The following is a 24,029-nucleotide window of genomic DNA, read 5'->3' as shown; positions in this document are numbered from 1 at the left end:
ATATTTGTAATGTACCAATTTTAATAATTACAACTGTTTTGGCGTGTTCTTTGTCAGCTATAGTTCACATCAACAATTTTGAAGAATAAATAAGAAAAAAATTCATTTCCCGCCCCCAGCTCCAGTGATAAGGGGTTGTTAATACTCTTCTTTATTTCTGTTTACATCATTTACCTATATAACTTCCTGTATATTCTGTATACCTGATTGCATCACTTACCTTCTTGCAATGACTTATAACAGACTCTAGCTCCTTGCATAGAGATGCAGGGCTCCTCTGTTATCAGGTGCTTGAACCTCGCATGTGGTGCTATTTAACTAGTGCTGATTCATGGTTAGTAGGTGGATTCGGTTAGGTCCCTCTGCATCTGAGGAGCAGCTGCCTGTAGGGAAGAACTCTGAACTAAATTACAAGTGTTTAAATATTCTCATTTTAGACAGCAAAAAAAGAATACTTTAAAATATTTTAAAAAACCCAACCCTTCTCTGTGGGAAGGCTCCATTTTCCATTGGGATACAGCAATAGATGCTCTGGCACTAGCCACAAGCACGTTGAAGAACTGCACAAAATAGAAGCTGGCAACGTGTAGCTGATCTGAACATCACACGTTTGAAATGCTCACCTGTGTGTCATAGATCCTAGACAGATAATGGTGATTCTCCTGTAATGCAGGAAGCAGGCTCCTGTGCTTTTGGAGCAGGAGGATCTGGGTCCCATCCCTGCCATCATTGTGGAGTGCTGAGTGGTCCGTAGCTTAGTGACCACCAGGAAGGCTTACTTGCAGTATTGCCAGCCGTAAGCATTCCCAAATCATGAGTCAAGCGCCTAAAAATCATGGGATCAGTTTACAAATCATAAGATTAAAAAAATAAATGTGGTGTTCTTTGCATTTGCCTTCTAACTTTTGAGCCTTTTGGGTTCACGTCTGCAAGCTTTTCTCCACCACCATGAGGCAAGAAACTTACTTTTTAAAAAAATCAAAGCTGAGATTCTGGCGTATTCACATGATTCCAGGAGTTGGTACTTTAAGAAAAGCACCAAATATCATGAAACTCTCCATAACCCTGTGAGAGGTGGCAACACTGCAGGCAGCTCCGGGTTCATTGTGATAGAAGGGTCCAGTCCTACAAACACGTACCACAGGCACAGTTCTAGCGGTGAAGGAATTGGAAGCACTTCCGGTAGCACAGAGCAGTATACCGGCAGAGTTTACAGCAGGTAGCTTGCTAATTAGTTCCTGAAAACACTCCTGCTTTTACTCCTTTTTTATATTTCTGTCCTTCAGAAGCCCTCACCAAATGTAACAGAACATCTTATTTTCTGTTGTTATCGACCAACCAGTGGGAATAATTTTATTTTGGTTGGTTTGTTTTTATCCTCCAAAGCACCATTGGATTTCAGCTCATTGAGGTGGGGAGGGAAGTCAGCTAAGCGGAGGAAGCCAGCCCCACTGCATAGACTAAAATGACAAGAAACAGAGTCAAGACTTTGCATGTACCATCTGCTTTGCTCGTGTTTCAGTTTGAATTTTAATAATGCTACACTGGGAGACAGGAAGCTGTGTTTTACAACTTCTCTCTTCTACTGAGAGATGGGAATTTTCAGCATAATTATGATTTTTTTTTATAGCAATTCAGTGTGACCAGGCAAATGTGAGAGAGGAAGTTAAATAAACCTCCTGAACAATTTATGGAGCCAGGAATTTGCGTGATGAAAACCATGGCTACGTTCTGAAAAGCAGGTGCCTATGGGAGCCAAAGTCCTACCTGGCTCATCTTAAAATGTCTGAAATCTGTGAGCAGTAGACAGTATAAGCATTCCTGTTCTAAAAAAGAGCTGTATATGTGATGGTCTATGCCTGGGGACTCTGTCCCTCTCTCCTAAGATTATATGTATGAGGCTGAACGCCCTGAGTCCATATATAACGTGACAGTGCCAAGAACCAAATGTAGCCAGCATGATTTCACCTGCCATGCTTCCTTCATGGCTTGGGTCCCCTCTTTATACGAGGGCATGATGTCATCTCTCCAGCCTGTCACTCTGGCCTTCTCATTGCCACTGAATTTAGAGAATGTCTGTCTTGCGTGACCTGGGATGACAACAACTCAGCACCTGCTGTCCAATGTGCTCCAGTGTCTAGTGTCCTCACCAGTGGACAATCTTCAGAACTTCAAGCACTCGTATAAACAAAGTCTGAGATTTGCTTGGGAGGACTTCTGGGATAACCTGATTCCATGATGCTTCAGGAAGGTCTAGTCACGGAATTAAAAGCGTTCCACACTGGGTGGAATGTGTAAGTCACCTAGGGCAGTGGTTCTCCACGACCGGTCCGTGGACCGACACCAGTCCCTGAGATCTCCCGGACACACTTTAGGAAGGCAGCAAACCAGTCCCTGGTATCAAAAAGGTTTAGAAACTCTTGCCTAGGAAATGTCTCCTTGGACCAACAGGGAAGAGGCAGTCTTAATCCACTCTGGGTTTTGTACTGAGCTCAGTGTTGGCTGGGACAGGACCTGGGGGAGCTAGTCAATGCTGAACACACTGCAGGAGTAATCCGTTAAGCCCACACTGTGTTTCCCTGACAAGTGGGGTTCCCATCACCTGGGTCAGAGAAGTGTGCTACAGTCACTGGTTACAACAGTGTAAGGAGGCAGAAGGGAGATTTGTGACTATAGTTAGGGATCTGAATGGTTTCCCTTCAGACTTTTGTAAGAGTTTGTGAAAGGGCCTGACCAGCGGGACCGGAGGCTGATCTTACTTGGCCAGTGCACTGGTACATAGGCAGTAGCAGTATAAGTGTCTCCCACAGGGACCTGCCCGTGTGCAACGCAGCCTCCTTGGCCTCCAGAGGAAACATGAGCTGAGCCTGTGATTGACCACATGTAGGTCAGGCACTAGGCGTAGTCCTCTGCATTAACCAGTGCAAAGTACCCAGCGCAGCTTGGTCCTGACCCTACACACATGTACAAAACTAAGGGCTCAGTTTTGTGCACTGTGGGTAGTTCCAGGCACTTCAGTGTCTTGGTGTGCTTTTGCAGGACCAGGTCCCGAGTTGTAAGTAACTGCATAAAGTAAGAGGGGTGGGGCCTGGGCGTGGGCATGGAATGGGCTCCACTCTGTATAGGGCATGTGAAATACTTTGGGAATTTCCTTCAAAAGATTCCATATAAATATCCAATATTTAACAGTGCAGTGATTCCAGCAGATCTTGTCTGTGTAGACCAGTGGTTCTCAACTTGGGGTACGCGTACTCCTGGGGTGCACAGAGCTCTTCAAGGGGGTACATCAATTCATCTAGATAGTTGCCTAGTTTTACAACAGGCTACATAAAAAGCACTAGTGAAGTCAGTACAAACTAAATTTCATACAGGCAATGACTTGTTTATACTGCTCTATATGCTATACACTGAAATGTAAATACAATAATTTATATTCCAATTGATTTATTTTATAATTATATGGTAAAAATGAGCAACTAAGCAATTTTTCAGTAATAGTGTGCTGGGACACCTTTGTATTTTTGCCTGATTTTTTAAGCAAGTCCTTTTTAAGTGAGGTGAAACTTGGGGGTACATACCACAAACCAGACTCCTGAAATGGGCATAGTAGTCTGGAAAGGTTGAGAGCCACTGGTATAGACTGTGTATGTGTTTGTGTACATTAAGCAGAGGATTACAAATACCTGATGTTGTCTTCTTAACTAGAAGCTATCTATTAACCATAGATCCAGGACATAAACTATACGTTAATAATGTGAGAATTCCTGGCTCTCAGTCCTTTGCTCGGGCTGGATCATGCTTTCTGAGAAGTTACATTTACACAACATACATTGGTGTATATTATGACTCTCCCTGCCCCAATATACCCAATTATTTAACCGGGTGTGTTTTTGTTGCAAATAAAGTTCCTCTTCCTTAACCCTAAAAAGAAAAGGAGGACTTGTGGCACCTTAGAGACTAACACATTTATTTGAGCATAAGCTTTCATGAGCTACAGCTCACTTCATTCTTTGGGATTAATATTCCATTGGTCTTTAGTCCACCATAGCGGATAGTGAGGGCCCTATCACATTCATGGCCGTGAGAAAAGTGTCACGGACCATGACATTTAGTCTCCACCCATGAAATCTGGTCTTTTGTGTGCTTTTACCCTACACTATACTGATTTAATGGAAGAAACCAGGATTTCTCAAATTGGGGGTCCTGTCCCAAAGGGGAGTTGCAGGGGGTTGCAAAGTTATTTTAGGGGACTCGTGGTGTTGCCACCCTTACTTCTGCGCTGCCTTCAGAGCTGGGCGGCTGCAGAGCAGTGGCTGTTGGCTAGGGGCCCAGCTCTGAAGGCAGCGCCCTGCCAGCAGCAGCTCAGAAGTAAGGGTGGCAACACCATACCATATCTGCGCTGCTGGCTTCAGAGCTGGGCGGCCGGAGCGTGGCGGCTGCTGACCGAGGGCCCAGCTCCGCAGACAGCAGCTCAGAAGTAAGGGTGGCAATACCGTACCGTGCCATCCTTCCTTTGGCGCTGCCGATGGCTCTGCCTTCAGAGCTGGGCTCCCGGCCAGCAGCCACTGCTCTCCAGCTGCCCAGCTCAGAAGGCAGCCCGCCGCCAGCAACAGCGCAGAAGTAAGGGTAGCAGTCCTGAAACCCGCCACCCCCTCCCCCCCCGACAATAACCTTGCGACCACCACCACCCTACCCCCACCCCCCCCACACACAACTCCAGGACCCCTGCAATTATAACACTGTGAAATTTTGGATTTAAATAGCTGAAATCATGAAATTTACAATTTTTAAAATCCTATGATCATGAAATTGACCAAAATGGACCATGAATTTGGTAGAGCCCTACTGATAGATGCTCCCTTTTATCCACATTATCCTGTATTTTAAAAAAGACAGCAATAACCTCCCAGATCCAGTTGGCAGCCCCTCAGGGCCGTGCCTATCCTGATTTGAACCAGACACTGTTGTAATTTAGCTGGAGGTGTCCGGTTCTCTTTTTTCTATCCACTTTCAAATGTCGCCAGTCTCCACTGGTGGAATTGCATAGTGTTAATTATGAGGCAGTTTCAAGTAACGTGACTATCTTGCTGAAGATCAGATGCAGTTGGCTGAATTGTCTTTACACTAAGTATAATAAATAGTTTCCTATTTTGCGTTGTGGTCTGTGTGTGTGAGAGACAGACATAGATGAATGAAAACTGAGGAATGCTGATTGCTAGAAGAAAGGCTGGAAATGTTAAAAGTACACCCACCACGAGTGCTGGATTCAGTAGTCTGCTGTAAGTGCTGCAATCGGGTGACTGCTGCACTCACAAAAAAGCGTCAACACTAACGACAGGAAAGCTTTAAAAGGGCTGAGGTTTTGTTCAGAAAAGCACCTGAAAGTTTGGATTTTTAGCCAGACCCTATCCAAACCTGTCAGGTTTGCAAATCTAGGCTCTCAAAATCAATGGACAATTGTGATGGTTGCATGTGCAAAGTAGACGTAAAAGTGTACTCACAGTTATTGGCATGGCTCTATAATTTCGAAAATAGGCCAGGAAGTCTAGCAGTTTGTTTTTTTAACTTTTACTATTTCCTGTTGCTCCAAGGATCGGTTTAATAAGAAACACAATGGTTGTAATTTGTAACTGTTCTAGGCATTTAAAAAAAATCTAGCCCCCTTGACAATGTTTCTTTTGTAAATGGATGAATTTTGTGGCAAAGCCATTCTGTGATTACAGAACACTGCCGCATAGTAGAGATCTCTGAGTCTCTTTCAAGGCTTGCTGGCTGCTTCTGTGTGCACCTATTGAACTGTCTGGTGCAATCCATTATTAACGACGGATCAGCTGGTTGCTTGTTGATGTTAAGTGCTTGCCCAGAGGCATCGAAAGACAATTCCTTTTGATTTTAATTGTAGCTGCAAAATAGTTGTGAATGCCATTGTTATGAGGAACATTAATGTGTGACAGCATTTTAGAAATGTCATGAGGTAACTATGTTAATTGCAGTATCTTAGCTCTGTCTCCAGAAACCTTCTCTGCCTGTCCAGACTGCAGCACAAACAGTCCCTCTACAATCAAGTCTAAATGCTCTTTCTGCTCATTTCTTTGCAGTGTTGTTGTAGCTGTATTGGTCCCAGGATATGGGTGAGATATAAAAGATATTGTCCCCCTCATCGCTAATAGAAAAGGAGGACTTGTGGCACCTTAGAGACTAACCAATTTATTTGAGCATAAGCTTTCGTACATCCAATGAAGTGATGCATCCGATGAAGTGAGCTGTAGCTCACGAAAGCTCATGCTCAAATAAATTGGTTAGTCTCTAAGGTGCCACAAGTCCTCCTTTTCTTTTTGCGAATACAGACTAACACGGCTGTTACTCTGAAACCTCTCATCGCTAATGTCCTTCTTTCACCATTTCCCTGAGGAGAATAGGAAGGCAATTAATTTTCTTACAGCTGTGGTGTAGTAATGCTTTGTTGGGCTACCTAGAAAGCAGCTGACCTATCCCAGGGCTTCCAGAACCAAAAAAGAAAAAAGTCCATATTGGTCAGGGAAACAATGCAACACGGTTGTTCAGTCACACTGGGGCTAGATTGCCTTGATGGGAGCTGCTGGGTGCTTCTGAAAATCTGTCCTTTATTTAGGTGCCTAAATAGGCGCTGAGTTCATGTTAAAACCTGGTTCCTTTTGTGAGTGCTGGGCATTGAAAAATCTGACTCTGTGCTCTTGAGAAACCAGCCCAGGGGGTGTGTGTCAGGTCACCGGCCACGGCTTGGCTGGGTGGCACTAGTGTGCATTTGTGTGTTGCTCTGCTGAGAGGCCTGTTTGGAGCAAGGTTCTGGGTGGAGGTTCCTGGCATGCTGCAGAGTGTGCAGCTTGCCTGCACTGCTGAGCACTGCAGGACGTCGTGGGAGAAGGCCTTTGTGCCTGCAGCAACACGGGGTCATTTCCCGGAAAACAGAGAGCTGGAGGTAGAGTCCTTGCACGATTAAGAACACAGCTTCGGTATATTAATGGCTGCTACAGTTTAGATTCCACTTACTTTTGTCTCTTGTGTGGCAAGCAGTGTTTCCACCCAGTCCGCAGGAGTATGGTCATGACGTTGTTAGATTTAGGGCCCACTAGGGACCCTGTGCCAAGCAGAGGTTAAAGCTTGAGGAGGACCTTTTATTAGTTAATTTACAGAGAGATACAGTAATGCAAACTCATGCATTTGGATTTTATTTAGGGGAGAGCTCTGTGTGTTTGTGTGTGTGTCTGTGTAAGTCCATTTCATACTGTGCTGAGTTTGCTTACATGAAGTTTACATTGCTGTCTAAGCAACTGTTGTATTTATTACCTGGGCTGACTGATATTTATACCCAATATGTTGGCACGTTGTGGGATTGCACTGGCACTGGACTTAATTTACAATACTGTTTGCAGTACACTCTTTATTCCATACTCGTGGATATTACTAATGCTCTCCAATACCACTGGGTACCTTGCGTACGCAGGACCAAATCCAGTGCCCCCAGGGGGCTTAATGGGAGTTTTGTGTGAGTAAGACCTGGGTAAAACTGAGGAATTGGCTCATTGTCACTGTCATTGCTTCAAATGGGAAATAACAGATGGAGGCTAAACCTAACTAAAACAGACAAATATATGTATCTCAAACAAAATGTCTTTCTGTTCTTATTGATTTGTAGGACCATAACTTCTAGGAGCCCGGGTTGTGGATCAATACCCCACTGGGCTAGGCAATTTACAAACATGAAACACAAAGACGGCTGCTGGGCTATAAAGCTTCTGTTGTTTGGGGAAACCCTGCATAACTCATGGGGACCTGTATCCTTAGCGAGTAATGTAAGCCCCCAAAACTAACGACAATAACACAGGACAGTCTGATAAAGGGATTCTTATCCCTTTGTTCTATGGGCAAAGCTTTCAAAACTATAGCCAAAATGTTCTAAGTCGGGTGCCATATTCATGCAGGTAGTAATGTAGGAAATTGCTTGTTCTTAGCACCTCTGAAACTTGGGCCATTTATTTAGATGCTTGACTATGGATTTCAGTGCCCTTTTAGGAACTCTAGTTGAAAATATTGGCCTAGGGTCCCAAACTGTGTATCTTGAAACAGGATCAGCATCCAGACAACTCTTACAAGAACACAGACCAGAGGGGAGTGCAGTCCCCTGCTATCACAGGCAAGGCCCCCCCACAATTCTGTTCATATTAGATTTATAATAAATTTCAGCGAAAACCCTGAAGTCACAAATGCTCAGGTATTAAGGTGATGAATTGTCTAGAAACCTATGAATAAATAATTATAAAGAAAAGAGATCTGAAGCTCAAGTTCAGTGGTTTCGTGATGTTGATGGACACTCCCCTCCTATTTGATCAGGAAAATTTTGGGCTGACGGGACTGCTTTAAAAGATGAAAAGGCTGATGAGCAAGTTCCAGGTATCACTGGACAAATATTTCAGTGGGCAAATTTAGGGCTTAAACAGATTCAGATAGAATGTGAGTTTCCAGTTTGGGTGGGGGATTTTTTTTTTCTGGAATTTTGGATAAAATTAAGGGTGGGATTTTTAAAGCACTTATGTAACTTGGGACTCTTAAGTTCCATTTTCAGAGTCACCTGTGTGCTTTGGAGCCTACGTTCCACTGAAAGTCAAGTGCCCAGGTGACTTCTGAAAATGGGACATAGACTCCTCAGCACCGACCTAGGTGTTCATGAAAATTTTACCCATTGTGCGTTTATTCTGCAATGGAAGGAAGATTTTCAAATCAAATATTTTGCCTTTTTCTTTTTCTTTTTTTTTGGGGGGGGGAGGAGGGAATTTAAAAAAAAAACCCAAGGATTTTATTTTGAGAGCACTGAATTTGAATTTTCCATTAACTTGAAGATTTTTTCCCCCCCGAGAATGTTGTGCAGATAAGAGCTTTTCCTGTGTCAGGTGAGACAACCGTTAATTACAGTTCTCCCCATCTCCAGCTGGACAGCATTATTAAACATCTCAACAACACACTTGGGGACAGGATCTTTCAAAAAAGTGTGGGGGGGAAGTATTTAAATTTCAAAATTGCCAAAAAATTATTTTCATTATTTAATAAATAAAAGACTGGTGGGTAGGTTTTTCTCTTAAAACCTAAAAGTGGAAACCCTCTCTGTAACATTTAACTGCTACAGTGGTGGTACGGAGACCAAGCTCTTATATAGCACTTTTCATTCAAGCACTTTACAACCATCATTATCATCGTTTTACAAATGGGGAAACTGAGGCACAGAGAGACATGACTTGCTCAACATCACTCAGCAGGTCAGGGCAGAGATGCTGTTAGAACCTGGTAGCCTGATCCATAGGCCAGTGCTCTATCCACTGGGAAGTACTACCTCTAACAACTAAAGAAATGCCCATGATACCTAATGAGAGGAGGTCACAAGTGACAGTTGTCAGGGTGATTCTGATGAAGCATGGAGGGCAGAAGTCCCAGTCCTCTGTGGTTTGCTGGTGTCTTTATTATGGCTCTTCCATTTCACCTGCAGAGGTGGCTATCCTTGGGAGGCAGGGATGATTCCTTGCTCTCAGCTTTGGTGGAGGTCTGAGGGGAGCCTCGCTGCCTACTCTGATCAGGTTACTGTCACGTGGCCGCAGTCAGTTACAAGGTAACATGCACTAAGAGGGTGATGTGAAGTGGAAAATGTCACGCCTCCTATGGGTACAATAACACCCAGATGACTGTAAGTGAAAGATGCTGGTGAATAACAATAATTTTTCAGTTTGTGGATGTGTTTGTACAGCGTTTTTGGCTGTAGCTAGTTTCACTGTTTCTTTTGTACAGTCAGTTTCTTCTTTGCAGAAAGAACCCGGACCAACAGCGACAGGAGAACAAAACGCCTCTTTCCCGCTCCTCTGAAAAAGGAATTAAAACAGAAAATCAGGATATGCTATTAAAGATGGTTCTACCAGCATGAAAAGTAGTCAGTGTCCCTTTAAGGGTCTCTAGCTCCTATCTTCAGCTGTGCATGATTGATTCTGTAGAGATGCCTTCCTGTGTTACACAGATATTTTGCTTGCATGTTTTGAGCCCAGTTCCTCTCTCCTGCCCTGTTGCCGCTCCCAACTCCGGCTCGTGTTCTGTGTGCGCAGCGCTTGGTTCACCTTGAAGCCAAGGAGTTCCTACCGGATGATAAAACTCCTAGCCCTGTCCTGCTGCCCTTCCCTATGGCACAATCAGTTTCCCAGCCCATAGTTCCTGTCCTTGTCCTGATTCCCCAGGTCTCGTCTGGTCTGATATCACCGCCCCAAATTCTTTGCTGTTGTCCATGTGTTTTCTGGGATGATGGTAGCTGAGGATCTGGGAAAATTGAATCAGGCCCTAGGGACCCAAGAAATACAGGAAGAGCTGTGACTTGTGCTCTGGGTGGGCATTTTTTTGCTACAAAAACCTCCATTTGCTGAGGATAGCTTTCCCTTCTCCATAGTCACATTCATAGATTCATAGATACTAATGTCAGAAGGGACCATTATGATCATTTAGTCTGACCTCCTGCACAACGCAGGCCACAGAATTTCACCCACCCACTCCTGCGAAAAACCTCTCACCTATGTCTGAGCTATAAGTCCTCAAATCGTGGTTTAAAGACTTCAAGGAGCAGAGAATCCTCCAGCAAGTGACCTGTGCCCCATGCTATAGAGGAAGGCGAAAAACCTCCAGGGCCTCTTCCAATCTGCCCTGGAGGAAAATTCCTTCCTGACCCCAAATATGGCGACGGCTACACCCTGAGCATATGGGCAAGATTCACCAGCCAGATACTACAGAAAATTCTTTCCTGGGTAACTCAGATCCCACCCCATCTAATATCCCATCACAGGCCATTGGGCCTATTTACCATGAATATTTAATTACCAAAACCATGTTATCCCATCATACCATTACCCCCCTACGCCATGGCTACCTCAGTTTCCACCTGTGGGCATTTACAAAATAAAGGTCATGGGCCTAGGATGTGGTAAAGGAGTCCTAAGGTATTTGGAGCAGATCCCTGAAGTCTGGCTGTTGATTGAAACTACTTGGATCTGAAATCTGGGCTGGAAACCTAAGTAAGAATAACTAATTGTGTACCATTCAATAATACCCACTGCCGCCGGGCCAGGAATCCCCAGACACCAGTCTCTGTTGGGGTTCCATAAGCCAAGCTCCTGAAATTCAGTTGTAGGCAGGGAAATAAGGGGAAAAAAATAAAAAATATGTGGTCCAAGTTTGGGGTGGTTCCTTGTTTTACTCACATTGTTTCACTAGGCCTCAGGTCCGAGGCCTGTCAGGAAGTTTAGAAGGCGATGAAATGGAGGGTGTGGGGGGAGTTCAGGAAGGGTCTGAGGCCCAAAGTTAGGGTCCAGATCTCCAGCCTGTCACAGAATATACAAGTGTTTGGATCCAAGGGTTTTGTATTGGCCCATCTTGGAGATGGGGGACAATGGCAAAATTCAGATCTGAGCCTCCCCAATCGTTGGGGTGGAGGGCTGCTCACACAGGGACATTTTATTTTGGACCCGTCCCTAATGCAATAAGCCTGTTTGGTTACTGGGGGCCTTTAACAAGCTCTTCCAGCGTGTATATTGACGGCGCGGGGGGGGGGGGGTATGAGCCTGTCCCACAGAGTTAGGGGAATTCCAGATGACACCGCTTGCCAGATTCTCTCGCTTGTCCCACGCTGCCAACTCCGCCTCCTTCTCTTCTTGCACAGCTGTGTGCTTCATTAAATAGTGATGTCTACAAATCACTGCAGTGTTAAAATGTAGAGCAGGGGGAATTCCAGCGCTCTGAACGCTGCCAAGTTCCTAGAGTTTTAGCAGCACACTCAGAAAGAACAAGGGCCCCCACCCCTTTCAAGAACTAAAAATATGACTATACCAAGATTTGGTCAATTATGTAGACGGCTTTTGAATTCTACTGTGGTTGTATCTTGTGCCTCTTCATGTACTTGAATGGATTTCCTCAGCTGTCGCAGGGAGAGGCCAGTGTTTGGATTAGAATCCCGGAGGTCGAGCCTGAGACCATCGACTCATCTCACTGTTGACCAGCTTCGCTATTTGACCCCAGCCTTCAGGCTGTCGAATGCTAATGCGTTAACCAGCTATGCCTCCTAGCCATGCATCTAGAGGGTGTTAAGGACTAGGTGACGTGTAAAGGGTTAATTACTCAGGAAGGGCAGTTTATCTAGTTAAATCACTAAAGTGAGCCACTAGAGTGAGGGGATTAAGGTTCAAATCCTTGTCCTGCGAGCTCCCTATGCGACCACTTGATCTGAATGGCCAAGATGGGCAGAAGTGGGTACCTACCCTGAGACACCTTAAAAGGGCCTGACTTTTCAGAAAATGCAGGGCACCCACTGTCTGAGAATCGGCCCTTTAAGGTGTCCTTAGTCAGGCATCCAAAATCACTGGTCACTTTTGAAAATGTCCACTTGTGTACCTCAGTGCCGCGCTGGTAGAACGGGGGAATTACTGCCCTACCTCACAGGAGGGCTGTGAGGACAACGTGATCTAAGGTGTGCAAACTGCTCTGGTGCCAGGGGCCGGGTCAGTAGACGTTTATTTGGAGCTTGGCTCCTGATTTGTAAATGGGGGCAGGCTTTTTTAGAAACCAGCTTTCTAGACCTTTTGTTTTCCATGAGATGCTGCAGCCTTTCTCATATTATGTGAGCCCCTCCAAATGGGCCCCAGCAATACCGAGGGGCCTGGAAGAAACCAAAACGTTTGTCTTGGGAGAGAAGAGAGAAGCAAGAGCCTGTAACCCAAACTTTGCAGTCTTCAAAACCAGTTTGCTTTAGGGTGGGATCTGCTCTAGTTTGTCCATCCTTAGCATGAATTATACCCCTCTCCCCGCAGTGAGACTCCTCCAGACTTCTATACCATGGAGTTAAGGTTTATAAGCCAAGGCAATTTTGTATCAAGAGCTCATATGCTATTAGTGTTATGGGGAGAAAATTCCTACCCCCTGCAAAAAGGCCTGATTTCCCAGAGATGCTGGAGTCCATTAATGCTGCAGGTCAACACCTCTGAAAAACAGACCATTAAGCCTTAACTAGCTTTAGACTTCCCTATGATTTCTTATTCACATCTGTTCTCCCCACGTACTATAAACCCTACAGCTAGCCTGATGACAGTTCAGATCTTCTCGTCCCTGACACCTGTACTGAAGAGGGAAGAGCAAATAAACCCCGGCACATACCTTGCTGGGGTGGTGTTTTTGGTTTTTCAATATCGTCTGTCAAGAGCAGGGGTTCTCAGACTGTGGGTCGGGACCCCTCAGGGGGTTGCAAGGTTATTACATGGGGGGGTCACAAGCTGTCAGCCTCCATCCCAAACCCTGCTTTGCCTCCAGCATTTATAATGGTGTTAAATATATAAAAATGTTATAAACATATAAAATATAATTATAAGGAGGGGTTGCACTAGAGCCTTGCTATGTGAAAGGGGTCACCAGCACAAAAATTTGAGAACCACTGCTCAAGAGGCAGATGGACTCAAGCATGGAGCTTTATCTTTAGCTCCGCCCCAGACCCTCTCCTTATATAAATATGAAGCACCTGGCCCTAAGGCTGGGTGTGTCTGGTCTCAAACAGAGGGCTACTTTCTTGAGGTGTTGTGGGCATAGAACGGTTCTCTCCTTTCAGAAGTGTAAGTAAAATAGGCTTTTGTGCTCCGTTTTATTAGTGATTTGTAAACAAGAACATATGCACTGAGTAATGCTACTATGGTTGGAATATCAACCCTGCTACAGTCACCATGGCAGTTTTCTCCTCTCTCATCATTCCCTGATATCACAAGTGTTATTTCTGATTAAGAGAATGCTGTGCCCTCTTTCTCCTAGTGTAGAAGAGGCAGAATCCTTGTGGGTGAATGAGTTGATGCTTTGAGGTTCTCCTGTCTCTTCCTGAATCTGCTAATGACTTGTTTGATGGTAAACTAGTCACTTAAGGCTTGATTGTCAGACATTCTGGGAATCCACAGCTCTAGCAGAAGTGAATAGGAACTGCAATTGTTTAAGTATCTGATTTTCAGAAGTGCTAATCTGCTGTGCCTCACCTTACCATCTATGTGGTGGTGGTGGTGTTGTTTTTTATTCCTATCTGTTGGGAGAGTTAATATTTGCAAAGCCCATTTAAGCTAGTTAGAGCACAGGTGCTGTGTAAGTTTTAAAAGTGACCTGGCAGTCAGTTTCATGGCAAATTATGTTGTTTTCCCACCTAAGGGATATGACATAATTCTGCCACACAAATGTAGTGTAATTCTTGTAAAATTATCGGAGAGAGATAAGTATTCAATGCACATAAGGCTTTATATGCGAGGATCGCTAGGCATGTGTGAAAAGCCCCTGGAACTGTGATACAGAGCTGTGATTCCATCTGGTCTTGCAAGGTAAATAGGATTGGGTGGGTCAGTGTTTTGGAGGGGAGGCACACGAGTAACACTAGCTGATGCTGGAAGTGATCCTGGTGACTGAGTAGGCTGAACTCTGAGTCAGTATGGAAGCAATGCTCCAGCACAGTGCTAGGGAAAATTGTACTGATGGAGAGAGATTGCCTCTTAGATGAGACAAAACCATGGTCCTTTTGATCACTAAAGATCCCCTGGAGCTTTTTATAAGAGGAGAGTTGTCAGCTCTGGTGTTCAAGCCAAATTACAACTTGGTGACGGTCTACATTCCCCAGTCTGTTGTAACCGGATCTGGTAATTCTCCGCTTACCGTCGTATAATGTTCCATTTAAACACTCGCTGTGTTTCACCTTAGAGGTTCCTGCACTGAACCCAGTTTCTAGTTTGTGTGTCAGCATATGGTCCAATTGTACAAAGGTTTGCTACCAGGCTTCAGTCCCATTAAAGTCAGTAGTCTGGTAGTAATGCCCAGCAGTAAGCCCTGTACGTGGTAGTGTTTGCAATGTCACACACTAAATAGGTAATACCCTTTGGGATGTGAAGTGCTGCATGAAAGTAACAATCTAGTGACTGAAAGTAGCAATCCAACTCCCAGTCCTGAAAATGCTTACATGTGCGGTTAACTCTGTACACACAATCTCACTGAAGTCGGAGACTTGGGTGACTTAAAGATGCAGGTTGGGGGGCCTAAATGCATGGAGTGAGGTCAGATGGATGGAGTTTATGCCCTGCTTGTTTTTCTGGGGGGAGAAAAAAAAATCATGCATTCCTGTAAACTATTCAGTACAGAGGCTGCTCTAACGCCTAGCAGGCTAAAGGGGTGGTGACGAGAGGTTAGGCACCAAATTTAGGTTTTGTGGGGAGGGGATGGAAACACCCTAATCTGCACTATGACTTTTATTTTAAATGTTTCCTTGCAGCACAGTAACCTGGGTATTTTAGTGCACTGGAAGCAGGATGCTTTGGAAAAGCCTCAGCAAATAAATAGAAAGTGACCTGCCAATTGCCATTGTCCCAGCTGAGCAAAGAGCAATAGTGACTGTTCCTTAAGATTTTCCCTCTTTAAACTCTTTGCAGATGTTAGCTAGTGAACCCATACAGCCTCCCTGTGAGGATAGGGGGGTTGTTGTAATTGCACAAATAGGGAAACCGAGGCAGAGGCACTAGCCTACAGAGGGGGAGTACAGAGCTTGTTTGTTTAAAAAGTTTTATATTGGAATTTAAACGAAAGAAATAATGGTACGTTTCTGTTGGTCTAGGGAAATGTAAAAGCTCTTTTTTTTTTTTTTTTTTTTTTGCACCACTTGAAAAGTGTGGACCTGTAATCCAACAGGGCCCCTTTGCAAATAAATACACATGAGATTACCCTGTGTGGGGCGAAAGGACAAACGTGTGACGTCGTATGAATGTGGCTCAGGGGAAGTCCTAGCACTAGAGGAGGGCCAGAGAGGGCTGAGGCTGTACAGAATGTGGGCAGAATTGCATTCTCACGGCCAAGCTCATCTGATTGTACCCTCTGCCTGGCCGCATATCATGCCTTCCTAGGTGCTGGTCACTGGTGGAGGTGGGATACAGAATCTGAAGGACCCAAACTGCCCAATACTGGATGGAAATTCCCAGATGTTTCTTCCCCTTCTCCCCTCTTCCCCCCACCCCAAAAAAACCCCCAAAACACAGCCAGTGCAAATTAACTCCCCAAAGCAGCATAACTGAGGGTTTGTCACAGAAGGCCTGCTGAGAATACCTGATTGTGGGCAGAAACAAAAACAACCTCTGCAAAATTCATTGCACTGCTGCGGATTGGGATGTTTTCCTCCTCTGCCTGTGTGCCCGAATCTGTGTGGGTTAGTTCCTAGCCATGTGGCCTAGCGCTGAGATAGCTAGGAACCAAGTGGGGCAAGTTGTAACTTGCAGGAGGACTCTGGTGCTGAGGAGTTGATTTAAAGGAAGACCTGTGGGGAGTGGCTTGGTGAGCAACTCTGAGCTGATGCCATTGGTCATAGTCACTTCCTAAGGGGTGAGTTTTTGGAAGTCAATGATTGTTAGCTGCTGGCCCGGGCTCCTGGTGGGTCAGTGGCAAACAGGTTTGTGCATGCAGGGAGCTTGGCAGAGCAGACGGTTTGGTGGGTTGATAATATGTATTGACATTGATACGAGGTCAGGGATAGGTACTCCAATTGTGAGCAGTGCCTAAGGGCCTGTGAAGTTTGTGGAATCCATAGGTCAAGTCTATGAAGGATCTGTTGCATGTAGCAAAGTGAGTGATCTCTTCTGCTTCTCCATAGATCTCTGAACACCTTGATCCATGAAATGAAGGGGTCAGGAACTGTGGCAAGGGGAGCTCAGGGTTTAATGCTTTCCATCCCTGTTTTCTTTGGCATTCTCAGGAGCGTGGGGCAGTTTGGTGGGGTGTTGGTGCAGGGCTTGGGGAGCGGGAGAGGAGAGGCTGGAGCGGTAGCTGGGGAGTGGGTAGGCAAAGCAGGCAAGTGGAGGACTCGCTCCTGTTTGTGCTCAGTGGGGCCCTGACCTGCCTGAGGCCTCTGGATCCTACTGTAATAAAGTGTGATGTGCTAAATTATATCAAGGTTCGCACTCGTGCTCTTGTCTTCCTCTTCCCTCACCTGACCTGTAGAGAGCATGGGAGTCTGCTCTAGCACTCAGCCTCAGAGCCTTGTCCTTCAGATCAAGCTGCAGAGACTTGCTCTGAGCTCTGGAGGTGCCCAGTTCTGGACAGTGGCTGTCGTACTTCTTTTTTTTCTTAAGCATTTGTACAAATCTAAATAAAGGGACAGCTTTTTCAAAAGCTCTTGTGCTTCATCCCATTCTCTCTTGGACCGTGGGAGGCCAGGTTGTGTCATAAGTGGAAAGCAAAAGAGACTGCAGCCCATTTATAAAGCTGCCTGTTCCCAAGTGCTCTCCTGAGGGCTTCTCGCTGTAACTCAGTCACACTTAATAGCGCTCTCACCTGCTGTCGGTAGGAACTTCACTTGAACGCCCCCTGCTAAACGGAAAGCCCATTGCTGGCCATTCAAGGTACTCTGTGCGAAAGCTTTGCTGTCCTCAGTGGAGTTGGGGCTGCTTAAGTGTGTGATGAGTTTGGCTCTGAGAGAGAGAGTGTGTGTACTTTTGCATAGGAAAGTGTTGTATTTTCTCTGTTTTGAGTGCTTTTTGTTAATGTAATCTTTAAACGTTTAGTTTACTTGGGCTTCTTTTTTTCAGCAAGAAAAATGAGATTAAAATACCACTTTATATCTAATTTGAGCATGTTTGATCACAATTCTACAGTTAAAATTGTGAATAGCTCTAAAGCAGGAAAAGTACATATGCTTTTAAACCAAAAAATTGATGAAAATTTTCTAAAAATCACCACTTTTGGCCCAAGATAAAAGCTACAGTATAATCATTTATTATTTACATAACAGTACCACTTACGGGGCCCTGTTATACTAGGTCCTATGCAGACACCAGTTAGAGGCAGTCCCTGTGCCAAAGAACTTACACTGTAAATAGACAAGACAGTCAGATGCAGGAGTGGAAACAGAGGCAAACTAACTTGTGCAAGATCACACTGCAGGTCAGTGATGGAGATGGGAACAGAACCCAGATCTCCTGATTCCCAGCCCTGTACTCTGCCCCATTTAAGTGCAAAATATTGTGGTGATTTATGTGAGGATGACACAAAGTTGGATTGTAAGATTCCATGTAATACAGAATTACAGTGGAGTGGGTGGCTGGGGGTTGTCCTAAATCTCTCCCTTCTAAACACATCCCTAGTATCAGGGGTTGCAGGTTGTACAGCTATGAATGTTCCAGGCGTTTAGTGTGTCTCCCTTTTTCACACACTTGTTTCTGTTGATGGGTTTCTTAGTAGTTTAATCGAGGATTCAATATCATCTATTTATTTACTGTAAGGTTTGTGGAAACTCCAGGCCATTTCTCCTGGACGGAGAGTTACTACCGATCCACCATGTCCCAGAGCTCGCAGACAAGAGAATTCCTCAGTCCAGAGGTTTTCCAGCACATCTGGGACTTTCTGGAACAGTAAGTACCAGCAGACAGAGACTGCTGCAGACGGGCATTTGGGGGGCAGGCTGTCAGTGCGGCTCAGAGAATTGGTGTTGTAGATTCCAGAGTCCTTTGTGTCTAGGTGACTGCTAGGGATCTAGCCAAGTCCGTGGTGACTCATGGTTACCGGGTGGCTGCTGGGGGCACTGAAGCGGGTCGCAATTTGGTTCATGGTGGACAGATGTCTGTTTCACAAGTGGCACCCTTGATGGGCTCGGTAGAGAGGCTATGGACTGGTTGGACATGGGGACATGCTTTTCCCCCTTGAAGGCTGAGGGAACAAATATGAAACAGATGTTAGTCACGTGGCCAAACGCACGGCTGGGAGATGCTCGGACTCCATGGTGCTGAGTGCGATATAAGAACTGGGAGGGAACAGAACTGGGGCGCTACGCACCCTCAGAAGGGCAGGCATGTCTCATCAGGTCAGGGTTGAGGCAGGTTGATGTGGGAAGTTTGGGGCAGTTGCTGGGCAGAGCACACTTCAGTTCTTGCAGGAGTGACCTCAGCTTTTTTTGCTGATCCAGGGTGGAAAATGTTTTAGGTGTCCTCCCCCCAAGCCTCCCCCAAATGGCTGAGGCCTCCCAGAAAGCTGAGTGGCATGGTTATGTGGCTCACCCTAGACCTAGGGCCTAGGGTAACTGCCCTGCAGGGCCCTCCTTAGGGAAAATGGTGCCCTGGGTGAACTTGTACCCCCGCTGCATCCCCTGGGCTTCCATCCATCCTCCCAGGCCCAGCTGCCTACCCCCTCCCCATTGCCACAAGCTCCCTTCTGCAGCTTCGCACCCCAGGCCTGCACGCTCCTAGCCTCTTGACCACGGTGCCCTGGGCAGTTGCTAGGGTCGCCCACTCTGACTGAAGCTATTCCGGGAGATTTTTTTTCCCCCAACATGACCTAACATCAATAATTGTACTGTACCTATTAAAATCTCCCAGATTGCTTTCAATAGTCACTGGGAGATTGATGCTGATTCCGGCAGACTTCTGGCCAATCTGGGAGGGCTGGCAACCCGAGCGGTTGCCCACCCATCATGGTGGCCCTGCCACCCTGCTCATCCACCCTGCCTACTAGATTTCTTGAAGTAAGCCCATCGGTAACGTCCACCTCTCCTCCCCTCTGACTCCTCCCCACAATGCGTCTCCTAACCTCTAGGTGCTGTGCTGAGGGGAGGGAAAGATTTCAAGGAGTTCCTGGTCTCAGCCAGGTTGGGAATCATGAGAACGTCCCTTCTCCCCCAGTATCGATTCTTTGGTCCTAACGGGCTCCAAGACCTGCGGAGAGGAGGGGAGGAAAGTGAAGAGGTTTTAGTGAAACCTTCTAGGGAGGTTTGGGTTGGACTTGAGTTTCATTGGCATGGGGTTTCTGGGGAATGAGGGAGGACTGTGTCCCCTTCTTGACACCCACTGTTAGCTGTAACATGGTGAGAGGAAGGTTTAAATCCTCTCTTGCTGGCTTTGAGCTCCCTTATTTCCCCCAGTGGCTTAACAGATTTGTTGCTCATTGCTTGACTCCACGGGACAGTCCCTTCAGTCCCAGCCCGGTGCACTAGCCACAGTGGCTGCTATTAAGACTGTTGGCAAACACTCATGCTTTATCTGAGGGGTCCCTGCTTTCCACCATACTTGGCATAGGGATTGTCGGTGCTACCGGCTGGCAGACACTTGGCTGTTGGGTGAAATTCTGGCCCCACTGAAGTCAAATGGGAGCTTTGCTGTCGACTTCAGTGGAGTCAGGATTTCGGTCATTGTTTTAATGACTCTCTTTTCTTCCTCTTAGGCCGATATGTTCAGTTCAGCCGATCAACTTGAACTTCATGGACGATACTTCAGACAATGGCCCTACAAACAAAATAGAGATCAGTATGGATTGTGTCCGGATGCAGGATGCGGATGGGAGCGACCCCATGTGGGTGAGTCTGTGTAAGCCTTTGCTCTGGGCCCTGTCTATGCTGCGGCACTAGCCCTGGTTCTGAATGGTGGCCTGACAGGCCTGTGGCTAACCCTTGGAGGTGCTCGCCCTGTGAAAGGCCTCGCTCCCCGGCGCTGATCTCAGGAGCCAGCTCTCTGCATCTTGCCTGGTGGCCCTGCTGGTGGAGATGTTTGCATTTGCGTTCTGTGGTGCCTCTGATTTGAAGCATTGCTGAGCGAGGGGGGGCAGAGTCTGGGAGTGCAAATGGAAGGAAGGGCCAAGCAAAGCAGGTTTTGGAGGGATCGGAGAGGGAGCTCTCTGCAGCCCCTCATTCTTGCCCTCCAGCCAGCTCCTGCCGCAGGCTCTCTCCCCTGCTTACAGCGCACTTATGTGGGCTGAGGGTTTAAACACTGGTGGCTGCCGGTATCCGGACTACCCTGGCGCTCCCACTGGTGCCTTCACCAAGGGAGCAAGGCTAGAGGAGTGACAGCAGGAATTCTTTAACCGGACAAGCAGGGTAGTGCAGACACAGCCTGAAAACCTGGGTCCCTAGCCTGGTTATTGCTCCTCCCCTTCCACCACCCGGACAGGCAAGAGTAAACGGCGATTCTAATGAGATTTGGCCACCACTGTGTTTCACCAGCATGTTTGGTGGTGACGTGCAGGGGAGGCCTTGGTGGTGGCTGGTTTATTTGCCCTTGGTTCTTTCTCTTGGCAGGCGTTCTGGGGGCTGACAGTTCCCTGTGTCGCTTTACAGGCTGGAGAGGGGGGTCGTAGCATTTGCTGGCCATGCCCAGCTCCTGATTCTGCAGTCATGCCGTCTCTTCTCCTTGACTAGGACGCTCTGTGCCAAAACTTTCCACATGAGCAGGTCCTTTTTTGTTACACGGCAGCTTGGGTGTCTTTTCCCCCCAGACTTATGATTATTGCTAGAGTCAGCAGAACCAAGTTCTCCACTCCCTGTATTCCACCCACAGAATCCATAACAGTTAAGTCACAAGATCATTAGGATATTTATAGGCTAATCTTACAGGTTTCTAGTGCTGCGGCAGTCCACCATAGTGGCCAATTCGCATCCTGGCAGTGACCATCGTGCTTGTAATTCAGAGGCATGAGTCAAGGACCACGGGTTTCCAGGCCTTGTCTACTCCAGATCTCAATGCTGGAAGGTAGATTGTCCCATCAGGGAGGGTACGTGTCACAAAGCCCACACAGAATGGAGATCCTGCCTCTACCACCCACGAGGGGGCAAAGTTTGGCTGTTTCCTTGAAAGGTTGCAGGGGCCCCAAAAGGTTGGACAGTTCTGGTAAAATGGTGCCCTTAGAAAGTTCCTCCAGTCTGAAAGACTCTCCCTGTTCTATGGGGATTCCCCATCTATAAAATGGGAAATTTCATTAGAACTAAGCTGGTGGAATCGCTTAAAAGCATCGGCTGTATCTTTGTCAGCTTCCCTCCCACATCTGACTGGTTGAGTTCCTTGTGGCTTTGTTACAAAAGCCTGCGCAACTCCGCTTTCTGGTGCGGCGCTGCGTTAAGGTGACGCTGCCCTGAGTCCTCCTTCTAAGCCTCCCTCTCCTGTGTGATGGCTCACTGCAGCCCTTTGGAAAATCCTGTCTCCTGCTGGCTGAAGAGCGTTGCGATTGCTGTACACAGTGCAGCCTTCGCTATGATTTGGTTTTCTTGTTTTGGGTGGCTTTGATCTCTCCACCCTTCAGGGCACATATTTTCCAAGCTGCACTTAGGGGCTGGGTTGTGTGATTTTTTCATTAATGTTAACGAATGTCATGGGGATATAGCACAGCACAGAGCTTTGTTGACAAGCTGCTTAATGTAATTCCGTGTAACTTGGTGCGTGGCTGTTGGTTCAAGCCCTTTAAGTGCTGCGTGCCCCTGTGTTAATTTATTAATGTACCAGAGTCTTCCAGTAAAGGAGAACAACTCCTTCGTTCAATCAAGTGTTATACAAAAGGCTTTACAAAGGAAAAAATGCATCTCAGACCTGTGCAAACAGCCTAGTTTTAAAATAGGGGAAGTTCTTTCTCCCTCTCCCCCCTGTAAATTAGCAAACAACACTTGACGGGTGACAATGCCGCATTGCAGAGAACTTGGTGTTTGCTTTGCTGTTTCTGGGGCGTGCGGAGGCTGCAGCTTGCTCTGGCAGAGAATGTGTAGCCTCGGGGCAGGTGTTTGCCATTGTTGTGTTTAATCTGAAATACCTTCTAACCCTGTATCTCCTCTCTTCCTGCAGATAGCTGCAGGGCAGTAGTTCTCCTAGCACCTGTCTCTCGCGTAACCTCGGCCATGTCACTTGAAGACACGAGGCGCTCTGTGCATCTGATCGGAGCGAAAGGGTTGAAGAGGGCAGATAAACACAAAGGAATGCTGTAGTAGCGGAGGTGCCATATGAGACTAAGCTTAAAACAGAGCGCTCTTTAATATATTGTCTTATGGGAAGATAAAGGCCAGCTTTCTGGCTGCATCTAAGAGATTTAAACTGGGGCAAAGTAAATAGATAAGGGCTTATCCAAAGGCAACATCTTTCATTGACTTTCCATAAGCTTCAGAGGAGGCTTCTGTCTTTTACATGTAGCGTATTAGTTTTTACTCCAATTAGCATTCTAAATTAGAAGCACCTTCATAACACTAGGGCACTTGGGTGCTAAAATAATTAAAAATCTCATTCTTTTACTCTAAGGCTTTCCGTCCAATTGGCTAAATGTGGGGTTTTTAAACCAGGGATAGGAACCCCTGAGCCCAAAAAGAGGGGTGGGGGGAATACAGTACAATAACTGCCCAGAGCTCTGCTGTTTTTAAAGTAGTCTGTCTCTAGTGCATGGGACTATTACTCTTCGATATTGTTTTAAGGCAAATGGCACCTCTGGTCTTGACTTGTTCGCTAAACAGACCTGCAGGCTGACTGTCTGCTCCCAGGGCTTTCTGTGCTGCCGCTGTGTCCCAGCAGATGGGCAAAGACTATTAGGATAGTTTAACAGAGCTGGGGCCTTTGGAGAAAGATACAAGGCCCTGCCGAAGAGAGTTGCTCATGTAAAGTGCATGTAAAGTGCACATGGCACGAGGTGTTTGGGTGCTAAATAGAGAGGGGCAGAGTAAGGGGCATTGTAATCTGATCGTGTGGTTACTCAGGATAGGTGTGTGCCCACCTTTGTGGGGAAGTTACTAAAGAAATAAGTGACTTTTACAGTTTCACTAGAGAGGAAGGATGGTTCAGTGTTTAGGGTGCTGGCTGAAGTCCTGGGTTCAATTCCCTGCTGTACTGTAGACTTCCTGGCGGACCCTGGGCAGGTTGCTTACTCTCTCTGGGCCTCAGCTCCGCAGTGTAAAATGGAGATTGTCGCACTTCCCTAGCACACAGGGTGTGATGAGGATAAATCCATTCAAGATTGCGAGGCACTTGGGTGCTATGGCAATGGGACCATAATAAGTCCCTTCGATAGCCAGGGCATCCCAGAAATGCGGAGTTTTAAGGCGGGATTTAGATGAGAAGGGGGCTGGCTGCGCTGGTCCTGCTGAGATGCCACGCTTCATACCTTTCTGAGCTTGAACGCTAAGTCTCCTCTCTGCTGTCCTGCTTCAAAACCAGCAGTAACTCCTCTGCTTGGGCACAACCAAGCTCCCCCGA

The 24,029-nt window shown here is 46.4% G+C and overlaps 1 protein-coding gene across 4 annotated transcripts in view; it reads left to right on the top strand.

Moving 5' to 3' along the window:
- Window positions 1–24,029, top strand: part of TP63 (tumor protein p63) — a gene marked incomplete at both ends in the record, with an annotated part of 133,188 nt that overhangs the window by 9,273 nt on the left and 99,886 nt on the right. For 3 of the 4 annotated variants that reach the window (XM_084639280.1, XM_084639279.1, XM_084639283.1), the window contains 2 exons: window positions 18,382–18,455; window positions 20,257–20,389. In XM_084639280.1, coding sequence (XP_084495406.1) covers window positions 18,382–18,455; window positions 20,257–20,389 — 207 coding nt within the window. Of the gene's footprint in view, window positions 1–18,326; window positions 18,456–20,256; window positions 20,390–24,029 lie in introns of those variants that run through there. The other variant, XM_084639284.1, reaches the window with a different exon arrangement.

This window comes from Lepidochelys olivacea (assembly GCF_965140295.1).
Source record: "Lepidochelys olivacea isolate rLepOli2 genome assembly, chromosome: 9".
Taxonomy (NCBI): domain Eukaryota; kingdom Metazoa; phylum Chordata; order Testudines; family Cheloniidae; genus Lepidochelys; species Lepidochelys olivacea.
The sequence above is the reverse complement of the archived record's forward strand: the minus strand, read 5'-3'. Positions and strand labels throughout refer to the sequence as shown.